Source organism: Canis aureus, chromosome 28, assembly GCF_053574225.1.
Source record: "Canis aureus isolate CA01 chromosome 28, VMU_Caureus_v.1.0, whole genome shotgun sequence".
Lineage (NCBI taxonomy): Eukaryota > Metazoa > Chordata > Mammalia > Carnivora > Canidae > Canis > Canis aureus.
Window position 1 is genome coordinate 23,011,839 of NC_135638.1, and position 20,934 is coordinate 23,032,772.

At 41.7% G+C, this 20,934-nt stretch overlaps 1 protein-coding gene across 16 annotated transcripts in view; it reads right to left on the minus strand.

The window, feature by feature from the left end:
* Positions 1-596: 596 nt before the first annotated feature.
* The window catches only part of SULF1 (sulfatase 1), a 175,509-nt gene continuing 155,171 nt past the window's right edge, over positions 597-20,934 (minus strand). For 13 of the 16 annotated variants that reach the window (XM_077876650.1, XM_077876644.1, XM_077876647.1 and 10 more), the window contains 3 exons: positions 18,657-18,799; positions 18,439-18,562; positions 597-2,918 (listed from right to left, as the gene is read on the minus strand). In XM_077876650.1, the coding sequence (XP_077732776.1) occupies positions 2,098-2,918; positions 18,439-18,562; positions 18,657-18,799 (1,088 nt within the window). In that variant the 3' untranslated portion in view covers positions 597-2,097. Of the gene's footprint in view, positions 2,919-15,361; positions 15,428-16,605; positions 16,640-18,438; positions 18,563-18,656; positions 18,800-20,934 lie in introns of all 16 variants that reach the window. The other 3 variants (XM_077876656.1, XM_077876658.1, XM_077876657.1) reach the window with 2 other exon arrangements.

The following is a 20,934-nucleotide window of genomic DNA, read 5'->3' on the forward strand; positions in this document are numbered from 1 at the left end:
ACATTTTACAGATTGTCAGCCCCTCTACTTGAAGAAGAGAAAGCTCTTCAGGAAATCTGGAGCCAAGGGAAGTATATGGCATTTGTCAGTCAGGAGAAACTGAGGTGTTATTGGAGGATGGTTAGGTCTTTGCTCAAGCAAAGTCCATGGTTCTGTCCCCAATGAACTGAAACTTCCTTCAGTGGACCTGTCCTCTTGCTTTTGAAAAACTCCAATTTGTGCTGCCCAGAGCCAGCTATATAATTTGTTGGGCTGGTGAAAATGAGGAAAGGTGGGATTTCTTGTTCAAAAGTCATTAAAGATGTCAGGATGGCTACAGTAGAGGATTAAACCAAGCACTGGCTCTGTGCAACTGCCTAGGTGACATAGCGGGGAAGCCACTCCTGTGCTGCCTTTGCCACATCCTACCTGAAGCAAGGAGGCAAATCCACAATGAAATCATTAATCTGAGCGCGTTCTGTAACACACTGACTTTGGGGTGATTTTACAAATGTGGCTAATATTCCTTCATGTCGATTGAGATCAGGACTCAATTTTACTTGCAAAGAATGGGTGTATAGCACAAAAACTTGGTAAGCTCATTTCTCTGAAACAGGTAAAGTTTAAACACCTTTTATTTCAAGAAATAATTGCTTCTAGACTTTCCCGAAGCCAGAATTGTTCTATAAAAGTATCACAGAATATTACACAAGATTAAAAAACACAGTATGCTTCCTAATAACTTGAAACCTTTTTACAAAGCACATCATTCATGACCATAAATATGTTTCTTCTGTCATTCAGCTGGTGACACACACATCTGATAAAGAGCTAGTTAATTTTAACATATGTACAGAGTCTATGATAAAGACTTAAAGTTATCAAAGATTCACCTATAACATTAAACTTTCTTTAAAAAGAGTTTACCTTAAACACTTAAAGAAAACATAATTTACCTATGCATTTGAATGATCTAAAAATAAAAAGAAAATCATGGTTAAGCGAAAAAAAACCTTCTTGGGAAGTTGGCTAGGGTACTGATAACTCTCCATGAGGTAATCCTTTTGCTGGTATTTAAAAATCTAATACATAACAAGAATATTTTCAAGAATACGGAATTTCAAAAGCAGTCTTGAATTATGCCTTAAAAAAAAACCCAGAACGTGGTGAAGGCCTTAAAAATAATCATATAACACATATGGTGTGTTTAAAATATGAAACATTCATGAGTTTGTTTAATTGAAAAAGATTTCTTATATAAATTCAAAACTAAGCATATTTTCTCAGCACTTGACCTTATTAGCCAGGTCAAGAAAACAAAGATGAAAAAAAAAGTCTTCAGTCCTTTTATCCTGCTAATAAAATAATAAAATTTAGCAATCTGAAGCATATGATGAACACTGAGGCTAGGCACAGAGAGAGCAGGCAATCTTTGTTTTGTCGATTTATTTATTTTTACTGCCAACATCGTTAGCCATGCCTTTCTGCTAATCAATTTTAGCAAGTCGAGGAAAACGCATGCAATATTTTCTGGCAAAAGCATATGCTGAACAATATGTGATCCATACTGTGTGCCATTCTTGGGGTCTACTTTCTGTGGTCACACTGAGAGCAGCAGTGAGACTATGAAAAGCCTATGGGAAGAGAAAAAAAAAGACTAACCAAATAGACATGGCATTTTGATCTCAAAATGCAAAATCATTGGACATGATGGCACTGAAAATCCCAGTGGTTAAAAAAGGAATCAAAACCACATTATGCAGGCAGTGGAAAGTGTGTCAAAAGACTCATGGAGGACGTCAAGTTTTAGAAACTTAGTACAATCCTAGCCATCTTGACTGGATAGTATTTGTATAGGCACATCCCTATAACTTTCGAAAGATAATACTGTTTTAGTCTCCCCCAAACAAGCACACCCAGATCAACTTTCCTTTCTATTCTTGACAAATAGTTAATTAACAACCCCGAGTCCCTGTGTGCCTACTGCTCACGCACGTGCTAACTTCTGCACCTGTGTACCTACGGTAGCTTGGAGTGTGGGCTGTTGTGATTGCCTGTATTAGTTTACTAATAAAAAGTTAAAAAAATACTATGTTTAGGGTAAGGTAACAATTTCAGCTAGTCAGAGGAGAGTGGAAAGGAGGCACTGCCTTCCAGACTCTGTAAGCTCCCCATCTTGTGGTTCTTCACCTTGTTCAACATCCTTTTCTCGCTGCTGGAGTTGGGAGGCTGCTCCACGGCCGCCGTATTGATGGTCTGATGAACAGAATCAACGTCAGAATGCACAGGAAGGTGCAGCTGATCTTCAAAAACATCTTCTCCTGGACCACCACGCTGGGGAAGTTCTTTGTGCTGCCTGCTACCGGGCTGCAGCCGGGGCCTGGGCTTGAGCACCAGCTCTGTGAGGCCATTGCCACTGAAATCGGTTTCAAGATGATTTCTCTCTTCGTGCTCCAGCCATTTTTCAGTTTTATGATTTCTCCAGTGTTCAGAATTCAAACGACTAACTTCTGGAATGTCGTTATTCCATTCAAGTTTCGTCTCTGGACTGAATGTTGGTTGGTTCAAATGCAGGGTTCGAAGGTCAGCTGGCAAGGTCAAATGAGGCGCTTCCCCAACCAGACGACTCGGGTCTTCATCTGACTCAGCGGAGGCCGTCTCTGCTGGCACAGAGAGCTCAGCAGATCCAGCCAGGAACCCATCACTTTGAGCATTTTTAGTCTTATTTGTTTTATTTTGCTCATGGCGGCTGTTCAGCAGTGCAAATACTCTATCTACATCCTTCAAGTAATTAGTCCAGTCAACCAGACTAAGTGTATAGTTTTGTCTGTACTCATAGACACTTGCATTCACACTGTATAAATCCTCTAGACCTTGCCAGTTGACATCTGTGGTGTGGCTGGGCAGATTAACCTTCCCATCCATCCCATAACTGTCCTCTGTGGAAAGAGAGATGAAGATGGATCATTAGTGGAGAAAGTACTTCCTACTTATCAGACAAGCAACTTACATTGTTTTTAACAGCACAGATCGACTTGAAATACAACACTAAAAAGCATTTTCCCCTAGTAATTTATTATCAGGGAGTGGACTTAGGTTACAGAAGTGATCGAACAGTAACAAAAAATTGGAAAGAGGCTCATACAAGCACAAACCTCTATGATGAGGCACAGCTGGTACTGGAAATGCATGGCATCATCAGTCAGGAGGTTTATGTTTTACCCCCCGCTCAACTCAAGTCAACTTTCCAGCCAGGACATCATGTGAGTGAGGCAATCTGAGTCTTTGTCCCTCATCTGTGGGACAAAATGTGGGAATAGTTGTGCGATAGAACTTTACTACCTACAGGGTCGCCGGGTGAATGATAAATTTGAAAGTGTTTTGAGAAAAAATAAATAAATAAAAAATAAAAAGAAACAATAAAGAGTAAAAAAAAAGTGTTTTAACGTAATATTAAAGTTAATTTCAGACATTTTATGTAAGACATTTAATGCAAGACATTTTTATGCTCCTTGGCACTCAGCATAAAAATAAATGTGAATGCAATTATACTCTTCAGATCTAATGCTTGCATCCATTTCTTTGATTTTGTTGTGGCCTTGAAAGTTCTATGCTCTAGGTAAGTCAGTCTTTGAATGGTTTTCACAGTGTACAAAGAACACACCAGCTTTCTCTCTCTCAGATCTTTCTACATCACCACGGTAACTATAGTCCTGCAGAAAACAGCATCTTTCCCCTTGCTGTGTCCAAGTGCCACTTAGAAAGAGGCAGCCTGGATTAATGTGATGAACTACCCACAAAGCAACACAGATCAGCAGGAAGAATAAGTAAAACTATACAACACCCACACTCTCGGTAAACTAGAAGATAAAAAATCATGTAATCTTCAAACCACCTGTAAGTAAAAAAATGAAAAAGAAAGAAAGAAAAAGTTAATACCAAATCTCAACAGAGCCGTAACGTCACACTTTGGGTACGAGCCCTGGAAAAATGGTATAGACAAGAGAAGAAGGATATGAAGTGGCAGCCAAGAACTGAGTTGAAGCCATCGCTGGAAAGAACGTCAACCTGAAGTAGAAAAGACTGTAACAGGAAGAGACTCAGAAATGGGCATGAATCGAGGTGGTAGTCTAAAAGGCACTGCTTCAGGGAGAAAAGGACACAGAGCAAGAAGAAACATCCTTTGGAAACTGGGTGAGTAAGGTAGAGGACAGCAGAAGGGGGGAGGGATTTCATATCCTGTAAAGGAAAAAGAAAAATTTGGAAGACACACAACCTCCCTCTCACCCCCAAATAATAATAAAATAAAATAGTAAAAAAGAAAGTATATTTGGTTACATCCACTAGAAAGGATCATATTAAACTAGAAATCTCATAAATACTTGAATCCATGAAATTAATAAAGGTAGCCTCAATCTATACACAATTGTTACAAAAGAAAATAGAAAATAAGAATAACAAAATGTATTATCTTATGAAAATGCCAGATGTCCTACCAAAATAAACCATAAAGTGAAGGAAATCACAATACAAAGTTGCCAAGTAAATTAAATGCTTTCAATCATGCACCCCAGGATGTGAAAACTATCTTAAATCAGAAATTAAAGTTTGAAAAAAAAATTAAAGTCTGAATCAACGATCTCACAACCATCCAAATCTTCTTCAAGTATCAAGGCTACAGAAGAACAGTTCTGAAACTAAATGTAAGAAGGCAGGGAATACTATACATATTGGCTCTCTTGAATAGTCTTCATTCAACCAAGAAATCATTGGAGAAACTTCAGCAAAAGGATTGAATGTGAACATTTAATGTACTTATCAGATTTAGGAGTACAATGAAGGTAGGAGATGGGTCGAAAGATAATATATACATTTTATATGACAAAGTAAAAATAATGTAACTAGAAATGGGAGGAAAGATAGAAAAGCTGAAAGAGAAGAAGCTCATTGAGAGTAGAGTTGAAGTAAGAGCTGGGAGTCAAAGAACACCATTAAAAACTGACCAATGAGATAATAAAAGATTAAATAAGAAACAGGGACTAGGGGCATTAAAAACGTTTATATTCAAAGGCAACCAATAGGACAAAAATACAAATCCTACAAAGTTCCAAAGGGTGGGAGGAAGGCAACTACCTTTATAAAGAAGAAACTACCTGTTAAAGATGCAAAGTGAAGTACATGGAAATATAATAAGTGATAATCTAAGACAGGCCAAGTGGACTAAAATTAAATAATAATCCAGAAGACCTAAATACATAATCAATCAGATAGTTCTCATTTAAATGTGTCCAAGAGTATACGAGTATACTCCTTCTCACCTTCTAAAACAGACATAGAAATTCACGTTATTTGATTCTGTGTTAGGTCACAAAAAAAGAATTAATAAGTTGCATAGAATAGAAATATTACAAACACCCTGACACAATGAAACAAGAAATTAGTAACAACAAGAAAGCCCTTTCACCTAGAAGCTGACAAACATCATCTGGATGAAAAGTAAAATACAAATCTAAAAGTGCAGAATTTTAAAAAATGATAATGAAAATGCTATGTATTAGAACATGATGCATAAAGCATGATACGTATCATTTTAAGCATTCTTCACCTTACACACTTTTATGATGAAAAATAAATGAATTAAACCCAAAACTCAAAAAAAGCTGCAGAGAGAACAATGTGAATCAAAAGAAAGCACCAGGAAGGAAATCATAAAGGTGAAAGCAAAAATTAATGAGGTAGAGAACGGAAGAATGACATATCTAATTAATAAATAAAAAAATCCTGGTTCTTTAAAAAAGTATCAAAACAATCAGTAGTTCAGGTACTTGAGAGAAAGGGGAGAAAGTTCACATACATGAAATAAAAAATGACAAGGGAGAAATAATCATTGAAACATACGAAATTTAAAACATGAGAGACCACTTTGTAGACCTCAAAGCAATAAATTAGAAAACCTAGATGAAACAGGTAATTGCCCAGAAAATAGTTTATTGAAATTGACCCAATAGAAATAGAAAACTTAGATAAAGCAGTTTCCAAAGAAAAGAAAGTTATTAAGAAACTATTCTACGAAGATGCATCAGGTCCCTAAGGTTTCACAGGAGGCTTCAAGGAGGAGCAAAGCATAGAAAAGCAAAGAAAATCTCCAAACTCTTTTTATGAAGCAAATATAACTAGCTGTGGCAGAGAGAAAGAGGTCCATATCCTAATCCCAGAAATTGTGGCTATGTTACCTTACAAGGGAGTTTGCAGATGTGATTTAATTACCTTGGTAAGGGATGGTGATTCTAAAGTGTCCAGATGGGGACAACGTAATCACAAAGGTCCTAATTAGGGAAAAGGAGGCCGGGGAATGAGAAGATGCACGCCCAGAATTGGAGGTCTCACACGTGTGCGTGTGCCTGCGCATGTGCACACAGGCAGACACCTAGAGATCTGAAGACCCCCCATCCTGCCAGCTCTGAAGATGGGGGGAGAGGGCGGTGGGCAAGGAATGTAGGCAGCCTCCAGAAGTGGGAAAAGACAAGGAAAGGGTCTCTTTTCTAGAGCTCCCGGAAGGAACACAGACCTGCTCACCCCATGGCTTTAGCCCCATTAACACCCATTTTGGACTTCTGACCACTAAAAATAAAAGAATAAATGTGTATTGTTTAAGACAGTGTAGTGATTTGTTACAGCAGCAATAGAAAACTAACACAAGACCTAAAAAGGCAACACTAGGACAAACAGAAAAGGACAAGACTGGCATTATTTATTAATATAAAAACAAAACCCCAAAATAAAATATTGAAGAGAATTCAATATTATTATTTTTTAAAATTTTATTTATTTGAGAGAAAGCATGCATGCATGAGCTGGGGGCAGAGGGAGGGGGAGAAGCAGACTCCCTGCTGAGCAGGGATCCCAGGACCCTGGGATCATGATATGAGCCAAAGGCAGACGTTTAATCAACTGAGCCACCCAGGCGAGCCGAGAAGTCAATATAATATTAAGAAAATAACATATAATGACCTAGTGGAATTTATTCCAGGAATGAAAGCTTGGCTCCTTCTTAGCAGATCCATTAATATAATATACCGTATGGGAAGATCTAAAGAGAAAAATTATTTGAGCATCTCCATAGATGCTGAAAAAGATTTTTGACAAATTCAACATTCATTAGTAATAAACACACACACACACACACATCAATGGTTAGTTCTTTAACATGATAAAGATGTATACAACTTAGTCCTAAGGCCCGCCCTCTCACTGAATGGATCAGGAATGAGGGAACATTGTACTAGAAGTATTAGTTCATTCAATTTGACAAAAGGGATCAATTAGAGCCAACGAATTGGAAAAGAAGCAAAGCTATCTCTATTCACAAATGTAAGACAAGTACACCTGAAAAATCCAGAAGAATCAATGACAAAATTAACTCAAAAATAAAAATATTTTTTAAGGTAGCAGAATATAAAATTAACATACAGAAATCAATAGCCCACATATACACAAATGAGAATCACAAAGAGGATTTAATTATGGAGGAAAACCCTGTTCACACAGTAACAGAGAAGATAAGAGACTATGAATAAACTAGAAACGTGGAAAACCTATAAGAAGATAGTTTAGAAAGTTCCTGAAAGACCTAGAATTTACCTAACCAGGTGGCAAAATTTCTTTTGTTCCTGGATAGAAGACTTAGCATCATAAAGATGTAAGTTCTTCCTGATAATTCTTTCAAAAACTATATAAAGGAGTGGGCCTATATGACATAACCAGATAATCTACAAGAGCAAGTAAAATGGCCTTGAAACTTTCAAAAACATGTCAACTCATAATAAGAGCAATACAAATTCCAATCCTACTGAGATATCCTTTCTTTCTCATTTAACTGGAAAAAAAATTAAAAAACTTGACAGCTGTGGAGAGCAAACACTCATACACTGATGATGGGAATGCAAAATGGTACAAACCATATGGAGGGAAATTTGGCAGTAGTTTAATACATTCCTATAGGCATTTGCCTTTGACCCAGTAATCCCACAACGAGAAACTTACTCTGAAGATAGCCTCAAGAACCTAAAATATATTTGCACAAGGCTCTTAACTCCAGTATAATTTTTTTTTTTAAGATTTTTATTTATTTATTCATGAGAGACACAGAGAGAGGCAGATACGCAGGCAGAGGGAGAAGCAGGCTCCATGCAGGGAGCCCGACCTGGGACTTGATCCCGGGACTCTAGGATCACGCCCTGGGCTGAAGGCAGGCGCTAAACCGCTGAGCCACCCAGGGATCCCCTCCTGTATAATTTGTAATTGCAAAATATGAGAACGCCTGAAAATGCTTATACACAAGAGTGCCTGAATACGTTATGGTACAACCACACAGTAGATTAGTATGAAGCAGTGAAAAGAGAATGGGAAGATCTCTGTGAACTGGTGGAGAGGATATATTTTAAAGTGAAATAATATTTTAAGTGAAAAAGAAACCAAGTGCAATACAGTATGTGTGTATATATATATATCTGTGTGTATAGTGTATATGTATATATATGCGTGTGTGTGTGTGTGTATATATATATAGTGTACTACTGTTGGTGTGAAAAAAGCAAGAGAAGTCAAATATCACCACCTGCTTACAACTGAGACAAGAAACATGGGAAAGTAAAGCAGAAAACTGACGAGACTTGTTACCTACGGTGCATGTGTGGGAAGAGATGCGGGGAAGGACTAACATTCATGTGCTGTTGGCAGTTTTGACTTTTGGAACTACCTTAAAGTATTACACACTGAGAAACAAAATTAAACTACTAGTGATGAGAAAAAAATAGAACCCAAACTGGGATATGAGCAGAAATAAACAAATTTTGCTCTGTTTCAAATGAGTAACATAACCATAAATAAAGGAGGAGGGAGCACGGAACTAGCCCGAGTAACTTCAAACACGGTGCTCTTTTTTTCTCCTTCTAAAGACAGAAATACCTGAAAAATACACTGAACTTGAGTTAGCACGTTTGTGTTTACAGCTGGATGATCTAGCAATTCTGAAATTGCTGTGCGCTGTAGCATTTAACAGGTGAGTTAGGCCATTGAGGGTAACAGGAACTAGACTACTTACTGCTGGAAAAGGAAGGTATCATATGGAAAGTTGGAAGACTAGAAGGAACCCGGAGCTGTTGAATTAGAATTAGAGCTGTCAGGGCAGCCCCGGTGGCTCAGCGGTTTAGCTCTGCCTGCAGCCCGGGCCCTGACCCTGGAGACCTAGGATCAAGTCCCATGTCAGGCTCCCTGCATGGAGCCTGCTTCTCCCTCTGCCTGTGTCTCTGCCTCTCTCTCTCTGTTTCTCATGAATAAATAAATAAAATCTTAAAAAAAAAAAAAAAAGAATTAGAGGTATCAGGACAAACATGCAGTTTTCAATATATCTAGATAGCTACGTCCGCACGTAGCTCCATATCTGCAGTAATAGGAACGGCTGTCCAATATCCGAGTGTGTGTATTTTAACTCTGTCCACATGCCACTCCCCACTTAAAAGGAACTGGGGTTCTTTGGAGAAACAGCTGATTCCAGATGTGGGGGAGTAAAAATACAAGATGAACCTGGAACATAGTTAGGTCTGAAAGCAATGGAATGCTCTAAAGATGATGAGGACACACCAAAAGGATACAGAAGCCACCTGAAGGGACATCATTGGCCAAAACTGGGACATTTTATTCATCAAAATAAATAATGGTAGCAAAAGGATATCCATGGGATAAAATAAGGATCTATGAATCCTTTATTGCTATACATACATACATACATATGAGAAAGAGAGAAGCTTTTTCTCTATAGTAGAGTACTACTTAAGAAATGTAGCAAGAATAATGAAGCTGTAAAAATTATCACTTTTCAGTCATCAAAATGATTAAGGCAGGAATTATGAATTCCTCAAAAGTGGATGAATTACTAATTAAAAAAGAGGGCAGCCCCGGTGGCTCAGCGGTTTAGCGCCTGCCTTCAGCCCAGGGCGTGATCCTGGAGACCTGGGATCGAGTCCCACATCAGGTTCCCTGCATGGGGCCTGCTTCTCCCTCTGCCTGTGTCTCTGCCTCTCTCTCGTTCTGTGTCTCTCATGAATAAATAAATAAAAAATCTTTAAAAAAATAAAAAAGAATAATAGTAATTTTATGGTGGATTAACCTAGCAAACAACACCTTAACCAAGTAATCAAAAGTGAGACCACCAAACAGATGTCATAGAGCTCTTTATAAGATATTCTGAGGGGTGCCTGGGTGACTCTTGATTTCAGATCAGGTCATGATCTCAGGGTCATGAGATCAAGCCCTGTGATGAGCTCTGCGCTCAGCATGGAGTCTGCTTAAGATTCTCTCCCTCTTCCTCTCCCCTGCTCTTTCAAATAAATAAATAAATATTTAAAAACATAACCAGTGGGACGCCTGGGTGGCTCAGCAGTTGAGCGTCTGCCTCCAGCCCAGGGCATGATCCTGGAGTCCCAGGATCAAGTCCCGCATTGGGCTCCCTGCATGGAGCCTGCTTCTCCTTCTGCCTATGTCTCTGCCTCTCTTTCTCTGGGTCTCTCATGAAGAAATAAATAAATCTTAAAAAACAAACAAACCAAAAACCCCAAAATAACCAGTTAAGTATGTCCCACTCTATGCACAGGTAGCAGAGATCATGTAGGTGTGCAACTGTATCTCTTCTGGAGCAGTGTTCTAATCAGCAAGGACTACTGGTGTCCCTAGAAGCAGAAAGAATGGTTTCTAGAGAGAATGCCTGATTCCTACTGACTTCTTCAGTCTGCTCCGTTCCTACTTCCCACATGGCCTCTGCGAAGCCCCACCATCAATGCAGTTTCCTGAAAGCACCAGGCTCTCTCCCTCCTCAGCACCAACATTTATGTCTGGAATGTGCTCCCCTGCCTCATCATCTGAGTCAGCTCTCAGCCTTCACAATTAAATGTGAGCATCATTCGCTTCACAAAGCCTTTTGTGACCCTCCTCTTCCCATTCTTGGGTTTCCTCAGCATGGTGGGAGCCCCTCCATTACAGCACCCACCTATAGATGATTCTGGGGACAAGTGCTCAGAAGCAAACTTCACTTTCATCTGGCTAAGTGTCTGTCATTTCAAGGAGCAAGTAATAGGTCATTTAGAAATTCATAAACATTTGTAATTTTGTTGATCATTGCTAACCGGAAGGTTGATTTTCATTGATGTGGCTACTTCCCTTCCCAGGTTTCAGTTCTGAAGGCATTAATTTTATTTTCAAAATTGAAAGAACCTGAACAGAGTATCTGCTCTTACATCCATTCCATTCTCTGAAGCCCTTCTCTGTTTTTCTGTGCTTTCCCTGAATGCCTTTATGAAGGCGCACGGCTTTCAATATTTGGGACCAAATCAGTATGCCTTGTGGATGGCATTCGTGCTGCTTGAAACCCAACACGTTTTAGACTGAAATGGAATTTGCTTTAGGTTTTGAGATTTCAGAGACTCTGAATTCGGCATCCTGCAAAATAACTAAAAGCCAATCAATTGTAAATACCTTTTTAATTGTTATGTGTAGAAGATTTCCCGTGCACTAATTTTATTGATGAATCGCAAGAATACCTATTTATTTTACAAATACAAGACTATGAACGTTCAACTAAGAAGGCAGTATAGAACTATAAATAAATGAAGTTATGTCATTTATCTATAGATGAATAACTTTGTAAAGTCAATGGCTGATTAAAGGCACAAACCTGCTTATTGAGACAAATGCACATAATTTTCTCTTTCTTAACATTTAGTAAAAAAAACAAAAACCCTGCTTATTTTTAAACCCATTTTAAAAAAGATTTTATTTATTTATTCATGAGAGACACACAGAGAGGCAGACAGACAGGCAGAGGGAGAAGCAGGCTCCCTGCAGGGAGCCTGATGCGGAACTGGATTCCAGGACCCTGGGATCACGACCTGAACTGAAGGCAGATGCTCAACCACTGAGCCACCCAGGAGTCCCTGATTTTTTTTATCCATTAATGTGAAGGTAAATGTCCTTCAAAATTTTAGCTTTCTTTGATAAACCTCTCACTATTCAACTTTGTTATCAAACATCGTTCACAGAATGGTTTTCTTCCTTCAGTACTCTAGATCAATATTCCAGATCATGCCAGCATTGCCTTCCGCATGCAGCGTTAAATGCCACCTCCCTGGGAAGCTTCTCTGGATTCCTTGGGGTCGGGTTTGGGGCCCCACACGGCTCTTAGAGCATCATGTCCTCTCCTGTCAGAGCACTTTGTTTTCTGTATTGTAATGGGAATACTTGACTCTGTTCACTTAGAAGGCAGTGGCTTGCATAGACGTGGCCATGTAGATTCTTTCCTTCTTTATTTATCGAATGGATGAAAGAGGATTAATTTTTCCCCTCTCATCGTCCTCTCAATTTTGAAGCCAATTAGAGGTAGATTTCACTCCTCAGTTTGGAGGGAAGGGTCTGAGAGTCCTGCGACACTTGTGTTTCTTCCTCTACAGTACAACAAATAAGGCATTGGGAGTAGAAGCACTACTGGAAAAGTAAGACAAAATTTTGAACTTTCTTTGGGAGCTTAGATGAATCCTGACTCATCCCTGCCCTGGAGCCTGACCAGAGTGGCCACTGTTGTGTGAAGAGACTTGCCCCACCAGTTGGCATGGTGTGTCTAGCAGAGCTTGGGCTGGTTTCAGTGCCTGCGTGTCCCACACAGTGGCCCTGCCTCTGACTCATGCCTTGACAACTCTGACCCTCAATCCTCCATTACCTGAGGAGGCTGGTCCCTCTAACCCCAAACCTTGACCTTGACCCAACTCTTGATCAAGCATCTTAAACAGAAAAGTCCAACAGAGCTAGCAAGGCAATTTAAAAGACAAATGGGCTTGCACTGTGATGCGTGTCAAATTATTTTTCAATAGAACTGGAAAGAAATACAGAGGGAAAAATAAAATGGAGTCCTGAGATGTGACAGAGAGAAGAGAACCAGGTGAAGCTTCATTAAAATAACACAGAGCAGGGCAGTGGAGGTTGGGTTTTGTCCTTCCAGAACTTCAAGCAGTTCGGAAAGAAGACTGGACTCTGAATTACCAAAGAGTGATGAAGGAGATGCTGGTGCTGATGAATAGCTCTTTTAGTGTTTCTTAGAAAATTCAGGAACATTCCTGGGAATTATAATGTCACTATTCCCTTTCACATACTGTCTCCTTCATATTAACGTTTTTTTTTGTTTTGTTTTTTCATGTTAACATTTTGCATCCCATGTACATCTGACTAATAATACTCATCGTTACTAGTGCTTGATACGTGCCAGGCTCTGTTTTCAGCTTCTTACTAGGGAGGCAGGACTTGAACCCAAGGCAGACTAGCTCCTCAGTACTGATCAGGCCCTAACACACAGCTAGCTCACCTATGTCCACCTGCAAAGCATGAGCTGTGGCTCCAGGGTAGATGAATCAAAACACACAGAAGCGGGGCACCTGGGTGGCTCAGTGGTTGAGCATCTGCCTTTGGCTCAGGTTGTGATCCCGGGGTCCTGGGATCGAGTCCTACATCAGGCTTCCCATAGAGAGCCTGCTTCTCCCTTTGCCTGTGACTCTCCCTCTCTCTGTGTGTCTCTCATGAATAAATAAATAAAATCTTTTAAAAAAGCCTGCGAAAGCAATGTGTGCCAAAGTGTGGCTGCTGCGGCTGAAGCACCATGGGCCTCCTGGCTCCTGGGGGGCACCGCGGGCAGGGCAGCAGCCCCGGCCGTGTGAGGCCGCCAGGAACTGACCGGCCACCCCACCCCGTGCCCGCCAGGAGCATTTCCTGGACATCAAAGGGCAGCGCGTTAGCTTTCCTAAGCAGTGGGAAAAAATAAACACCCTCTCACCCTGCTGATCCTATTCTATTTTGCGACACAGAAATGATTGCTTTCAACTCGAGCCAGAAATGATCTTCTGAGTCACAGAGGCCACTTTCCGCGGGTGCCCGTCCTCGGTGCCTGTCCTGGCTGGAAAATGACCGGAGTGAGTAAGCAGAGCCGCCCGGGGCCGGTCGCAGGCACACGCCAGGGCCATAAATAAATAAAATAAATAACGATGTTGAACAGGGAACGGGCTTGCTTTCCGAAGGCTGATTAATAAGCAAATCTAAAGATTAATTTCTCCAAACCCACAAAATGGAAGGCAGTCAAAACTATCACGCAGTCAATTTTGTGCAAGAAAGATGTTTCCTGGGGGCACCTGGGTGGCTCCGACCCAGGGCCTGATCCTGGGGTTCTGGGATCCAGTCCCACATCGGGCTCCCCACATGGAGCCTGCTTCTGCCTCTGCCTGTGTCTCTGCCTCTCTCTCTCTCTGTGTCCCTCATGAATAAATAAATAAAATCTTTAAAAAAAAAGATGTTTTCTGAAACATTCTGTTGAATTTTCAAATTTCAATTTCTTCAGGCTTAGTTGTCAACCATTTTTCTCAAGGTCTTTTATAGTGAAGTTTTATGATTAAAAATGCATTTAATTAGTTTTCTAGAAAAAAAAAAAAAAGGAAATCAAAATTGAAGAATCAAGGCTTCTGAACCCTGTCAGTCGTGCCGTCGCTGGAGGGCCGTATCCCTCAGACACCATCTGGAGACGGTTTTCTCAGCAGTTCCACACAGACCGTGGCTTGCCTGGCATCTGTTTCCTTTCAGTCCAATGAGCAGGTGAGGCCACGTCAAACACTGTATTTGGGTGTCCAGAGAGTCCCCAGGTGTGACAAGCAGATGCTCCCCGAGTCACCCTATTTCGTGACTTCTGGCCTACAGCGTGGATAGCCACTGAAAGACAGCTTGCCCCCTGCCTTATGAAATAGTGGGATCCGAAAATGCCAGTCATTGTGAGTTAGGGTATCCTTACATCTGTCCTTTGATAAGGGAGGTGGAGGGGAAAGGTAACCCTCTGTCACCTTGCACAGTCACGTTCTCAGACAGGCGACCCCATCAACAACGAGTTTACCAAGGCTGTGACAAACGACCTGCCAAATGCTGGATTGAGTGGCAGTGGCACAGGGAGAGAGGAGTCAGTCCCAGATGCCTCCCACTGAATTATGACCAGGAGTGCAGTTACACATCCCTCATCTCAAACGTGTCCTCGTTTGGGGAGGACTTCACGGAGAATGGTTCTCTGACTCAGCTCTGACCAGGCCTGTCTCTTAAATAGCCTCTTAATATCCTTTTACCTCGTTCATGACATGGAGTAAAAGAGAGCTCAGCTCCCCTGAACATCCCTTCGCTGTAAAATTGAGTGCATCATAAAATACCCATAGAGTCAATATTTAGTGTTAGGTCCACTTAAAATGTCACACTTTGGAAATGTCTCAGTGTGGCCTCTGGGAGGCAGGCAGAGTGCTGGTGTGTGGGATATTACCTCGTCAGCCCATATCCCGGGTGAGACCAGCTTAAGAGAGGGTTCTTCTGCTCTGTCCTACGTGTGCTGGGGGTGATGTGGGGTCGGGGTGGGGGTGCAGCCAGGAAAGGAGAGGAGACAGGAGAGGAGAGAAAAAGAAGAGATACACACGTGGTTATTAAGTATCCTCCACAGTCCGGCTTTCTTTGTTCTGTTAGTTGTTTACATCCCCCTCTCCCTCCCTTTCCTGTTGTTTGGCTCCTGGTTGGAAAAGGAGGAATCTGAGACCAATCAGGAGGCTGGAGGGGGGGCAGTGGGGCAAACAGGGTGCCCCGGCACGGCACCAAGCAAGTCCATGCTCCTTTGATGGATTCATCATGAATGAGGATGCCTGTCGACACACGGTGCCTCAGTTTCCCCACAGTAGAGGTGGTAAGGGCAGTCCCCTCCTGCCCCACATGACACATTTCTGACAAATCCACCCAAGGTCTATACTCAGAATGGAAAATCATCAAGGGCTGACGATGACAGGTGTGTGGGTCCCCCGCTCCAGAACACGAGGAGATGAGAGGGGCAGGTGGGGGTCGGAGGGAACACGGTGGCTGGGCTGAGGCCTGTTTATGCAGTTTGGGTGTGTCAGGCGTATGGTCTCCGTGCTCATGCACAGACCTCTCCGTCCGGGCCCCCGGGCCTTCTCCTCACTCACCACCACCCTGCGGAGCCTTCTGAATCATATCACCGCTGCTTTTCCCCACCCAGGTTAATTAAGGCCTCTTGACAAAGAAGCTCCTTCTCTTTCCCCCACCTTCAGCTGCAGAATACTCTTAAAATTCCCATTGCTCCTTCTGGGTCCTTGACATCATGGTTCACAAGAACCTCTTAACCAGCTTCCAGGAAGCCTCTCCCCACGTCAGCGTGCAAGCACCACAAGGGAAATCATTCTCCCGACCTCTCCCCAGAGCCCCCGAAGGTCATTCTGGGGTTTTTTCCCCCTTTCACATCATTCCATGCTTAAAAGCATCATCTAATGAGCAAACACACATGGAGTAAACGCTCTGAGAGACATCCTGCCGTGACAGCTGATTAAAAGCGAAGTGACAGATCTGTGACCAATGACACGATATGGTGGCGAATGCTGTTAGCACATGCATGCACCCCGCACTACGCTCTGCGCAACACGGTGAGAAACGGAAATTAGTTGAAATGGCTGGATCATGCAATTATTGGGAAAGAAGCTGCGGGGGAGAATAAAAAAGTGTGAATACCTGTGTAGGTCATAGCTTCCTCCATCCTTATTTCCTGATATAGGAAAATACAAGAGTAATTTATGTTAGCTTTAGAACTCATACAACCATTCACTATGTAGTTCTCCATGCACAACATCTAAATCCTAGAAAGAAACAGATTGTGTTAAGTACAGACAGGGCTAGAGTCCCATAGAGCTTTTCTAGTAGACAGCTTCAAAATGAGCATGGAAAGCTAAAAAATAAAAAGGTCTGAGATAAAATGTAGAGGAGTTCACATGAAAAGGGAGTGCAGTGGGAAAGGAGGAGAGCCCATTTAAAAGCAGTAAGAGAAGTACTTGCAGTCAAGCTCAGTAAAATTATGGTTATTTTTAGACAAAACACTTGGGGGGTGGGGAAAGGCCAATAATCCCCTCACTTAGGAACGATCTAGAAGGTGGAGAGGACTACTTTCGGCCGAACAGCAATCACGGGCTCCCCCTGGTGTGTCATCCCATCAAGAGACTGTCAGCCTTCCCGGGGCAGTTACATCATCACCCATTAAGAGACCGTGGTCCTTTGGGGGAGAAATGTCAGGGTGTAATTTCGCTAGGGCCTCTAATAATCGGTTTAATTTCTAAGCCTTATTGGGCTTTTACATTTTTTCTTTCTTTTTGGTGTGTGGAGGGCGAAGATTTGAGGAAAAGCTAGAACAAGTAAGCAGGATATCTGAAAAGGCTTGAGCCACGTGCAGTCGTGACCAAAAGACCCATTTTGCAAGTCAGGACTGGACATTTCTGGCTGGCAACTCATCTGATGACGATGTTAACGGAGAAGATAGCTGTGAGGTGACCCTTCTAGAATTTCTTATGGGACCTTCACAGCTTGAAAGCCTTGGTGCCCTACCATGGTGCAAATGACAGGTGGCAGACGTTGATCCTTTGGGGATGGGTGTCCCCCGCCCCCAGTCACATGAGCCAGGGACCCAGAGACACGGGCTGTTAGGGGCGCTGGGAAAACCCAGCTGCACACAACGGGTCCCTGCAAAGTGCTCCCCACTGCCAGGGAGCCCCACGGTTCACCCTTTTGGGGTTGACATGCTGCGCTGCTGGCAAGCCCTGGCCAGCACCAGCTCTCTCTCCTTCCTTCTGTGGACTGCAGGAATTTACATTTCTACCGGAATTATGAGAAAATCAGTGTTCTCATCAACTAGGAAAGGGCTGGACAGGCTGAAAAGAACTGCAGCCTTATGAACCAGAGGAGAGATAAGTGAGTTTAACACTGTGGCCCCGGTAGGGAACATCTGGCTGATTCCATATGGGCCCTCTAACGCTCTTAGGCCCCAAGACAGTGAATTACTCAAGTATCTCTAACTTCAGAGGGGAAATCCTGGTAAAAAGAAATCTAATTCACTGTGTCACGGGTAGTGATCCCACTGGGGCAGCTCCCAACAGTGATAAGCAGAAACAGGGCATTGTGTGTTTCCATCCAAATTCACTTAAAAAATTAGGATATCCTGGTTTACCTAGAGTATATGTTCTGTCTATTGGCAGCAATAACCAATAAGTCCCCAATGCTTTCATCCTACCTGCCAGTGAGTGCTTCTACCAGGAGAGTTTACTAGTAGAACAGACGTGTGGGAGAAACTGGAATAAAATTCTCACCAGATCTTTTGGTGCGTTACATTTTTCATTAATGCTCCCAGAGGTAAGCTTAGAGAACACGTTATATTTGGAATTGCCTGGAAAGTCTCCCCTGGACGAATCCCAAACTCTTGTGTTTCTACTACAGACGTTTCAAAGGTGGAAAACTCGACAACACAAAGAATTTCCCAGGAAATACAGGAAAAGAAAAAAAAACCTTTTTCCCCCTTACCAACTTCAAGGCCCTTAGGTCTTGGGTTGCACTGCTTGTACCCCTGACAGCTTCTGAGCTCCATGAGTTGAACATGCAGCTGATTCAAAATGCCCCGTTCCACTGTGTGCACTGCGTTTGTGAGCTGTGGATGAGGAGGCCAGGACGATAGAGTTATGCTCATGTTCTGGCTGTTTCATTTTCAACAACCTTCATAAAACGAAAACATATGGACTTACCTGATAAGGATCTGTATTCATATCAAAATACTCCAAAAAGCCAGTGGCGAACTCACAGAAAAGAAAATTATGCGTCTCATTAACTGTCCGCAAACACCAGTAGGTATTGTTGTTAGAACTCGTGCAAGCACAGAAAGAGCCCACTGTTGGTAAAAAAAAAAAGAGAAAAAGAAAAAGAAAAACAAAATGTAGGCTGGTTAGCCTGAAAAAAACAAAAAAATGTAGGCCGGCTAACCATTTCCTGATCTTTTTTACTTTAAGGGGCACATTTTCTTTCTTGTAACTACTATGTGGTTAGATGTTTTAAAAAATTATATTTCCCTCCTTTCTAAATAATTTGCTGTGGGACCAGGTGGCAAATGGGAAAAATAATGGCAATTTATGATCGTGAATACAGATGGAAGGCCAAGGTAAAGTTTTAGGCACATTAATTTGCTTCCCTCCGTCAGGCCGTAGTCACTGAAATAGAGTGAGTGAGTGGAGAATGAAGGGGAAGGAAATGATCAGAGCTTGTATTTCTGGTTATTTTTATCTTTTCTTAAAAAAGAAAAAAATAGTTTTATAATACAGAGATGGACCTGGTGCCTTTGCTTTGTTCTCTATATCACAGCGACACATCACAAAATGGTGCACAGAAACGGGATTCTTTGTGATCATTGTAGACAATATATTTTTTTAAAGATTTATTTATTTACTTGAGAGAGAGAGAGAGAGCGCACAAGCGCAGTGGGGAGGGCCAGAGGGAGAGGGAGAGATTCTCAAGCAGAATCCAGGCTGAGCATGAACTCTGACTCAGGGCTTGATCTCACAACCCTGAGATCACAACCCTGAGATCACGACTTGAGCTGATACCAAGAGTCAGACACTTAACTGACTGTGTCACCCAGGCACCCCAACAATGTCTTAACGTGAGATGAGCTATGACCATTAACACGTTTTGTACCATGAGAGGTTCACTGGTTAACTGGTGGAAAGCAAATAAAACATAAGTCAAAACAAAACAAAACAAATTACTTAGTCTTCTTCTTTTTTTTTTACTTAGTCTTCTTTTATAGAAAGGCAGTTTCTAGATTTGCTGACCTTTCCTGCAATAATAATTCAATTTTAAAAGTGTGCTATCTAGAGAGGCAGTCAGTTGTTTAAGCATCTGCTTTTGGCTCAGGTCATGATCCCAGGGGAGTTGGCTTCTCCCTCTGCCCTCCCACCCAACTCATGCTCTCTCTCCCTCTCTCTCAAATAAATAAATAAAATCTTTAAAAAAAAAAATGTGCTATCTAGCAAATATTTTTTAAATAATTGGGATAGGTACACTTAATTAATGAGCATTCACTGTCCATTGTGTGCTTTGCATGCATTGACTCCTTAAAAGAACTTTATGAGACAGATTATTATTCTTTCCATTTTATAGATGGGAAAAACGGAGCACAGAGAGGTTAAGTAATTTATCTAAAGTCACAACAGCTGACAAGTGGCAGCATTAGAGATCTGGCTAAAGGCTATAGTCTTAACCACTATATGCTACTTACCTCCCTATCCAATATTAAGAACACTAAATCTGTCCCCTTAAGCTAAGAGATATTTTAAACAATGAATGAGAAATGATTTTCTTTAAATTTTACTTTAATAGACTTTTTATTTATTTATTTTTTAAAAGATTTTATTTATTTACTCATGAGAGACAGAGAGAGAGAGGCAGGGACACAGGCAGAGGGAGAACAAGGCTCCATGCAGGGAGCCTGATGTGGGACTTGATCCCAGGACCCCGGGATCACACCCTGAGCCAGAAGCAGATGCTCAACCGCTGAGACACCCAGGTGTCCCTAATAGACTTTTTAGAGCATAAAACAGTTTATAGAAAAACCTAGCAGAAGGCCCAGAGACTTTCTAGGGACTACACTCATCTCACATATGCCCAACCTTCCACACTACCAAATTCCCTTTTGACAGTGGCACATCTGTGACAGTTAATGAACCTACATTGACACATCATCACCCAAAGTCCATAGCCTACATTATGGTTCGCTCTTAGTGTTGTATGTTCTATGAGCTTTGACAAATGTATAATGATATGTATCACCAGTATAGTATCATACAAAGTAGTTTCACGGCCCTAAAGATCCACACTGCTCCATCTATTCATCCCTTGCCCTGCAGAAATGATTTTTCAAACTGCTGTGTGTCCTGTACCCCACCCCAGAGCTTGGTGGAGGATGGACCCCTGTAACCTGAGTGACCCTCAGAGATCTTCACTCCCCAGTTTAGGGAATGAGATTAAAAG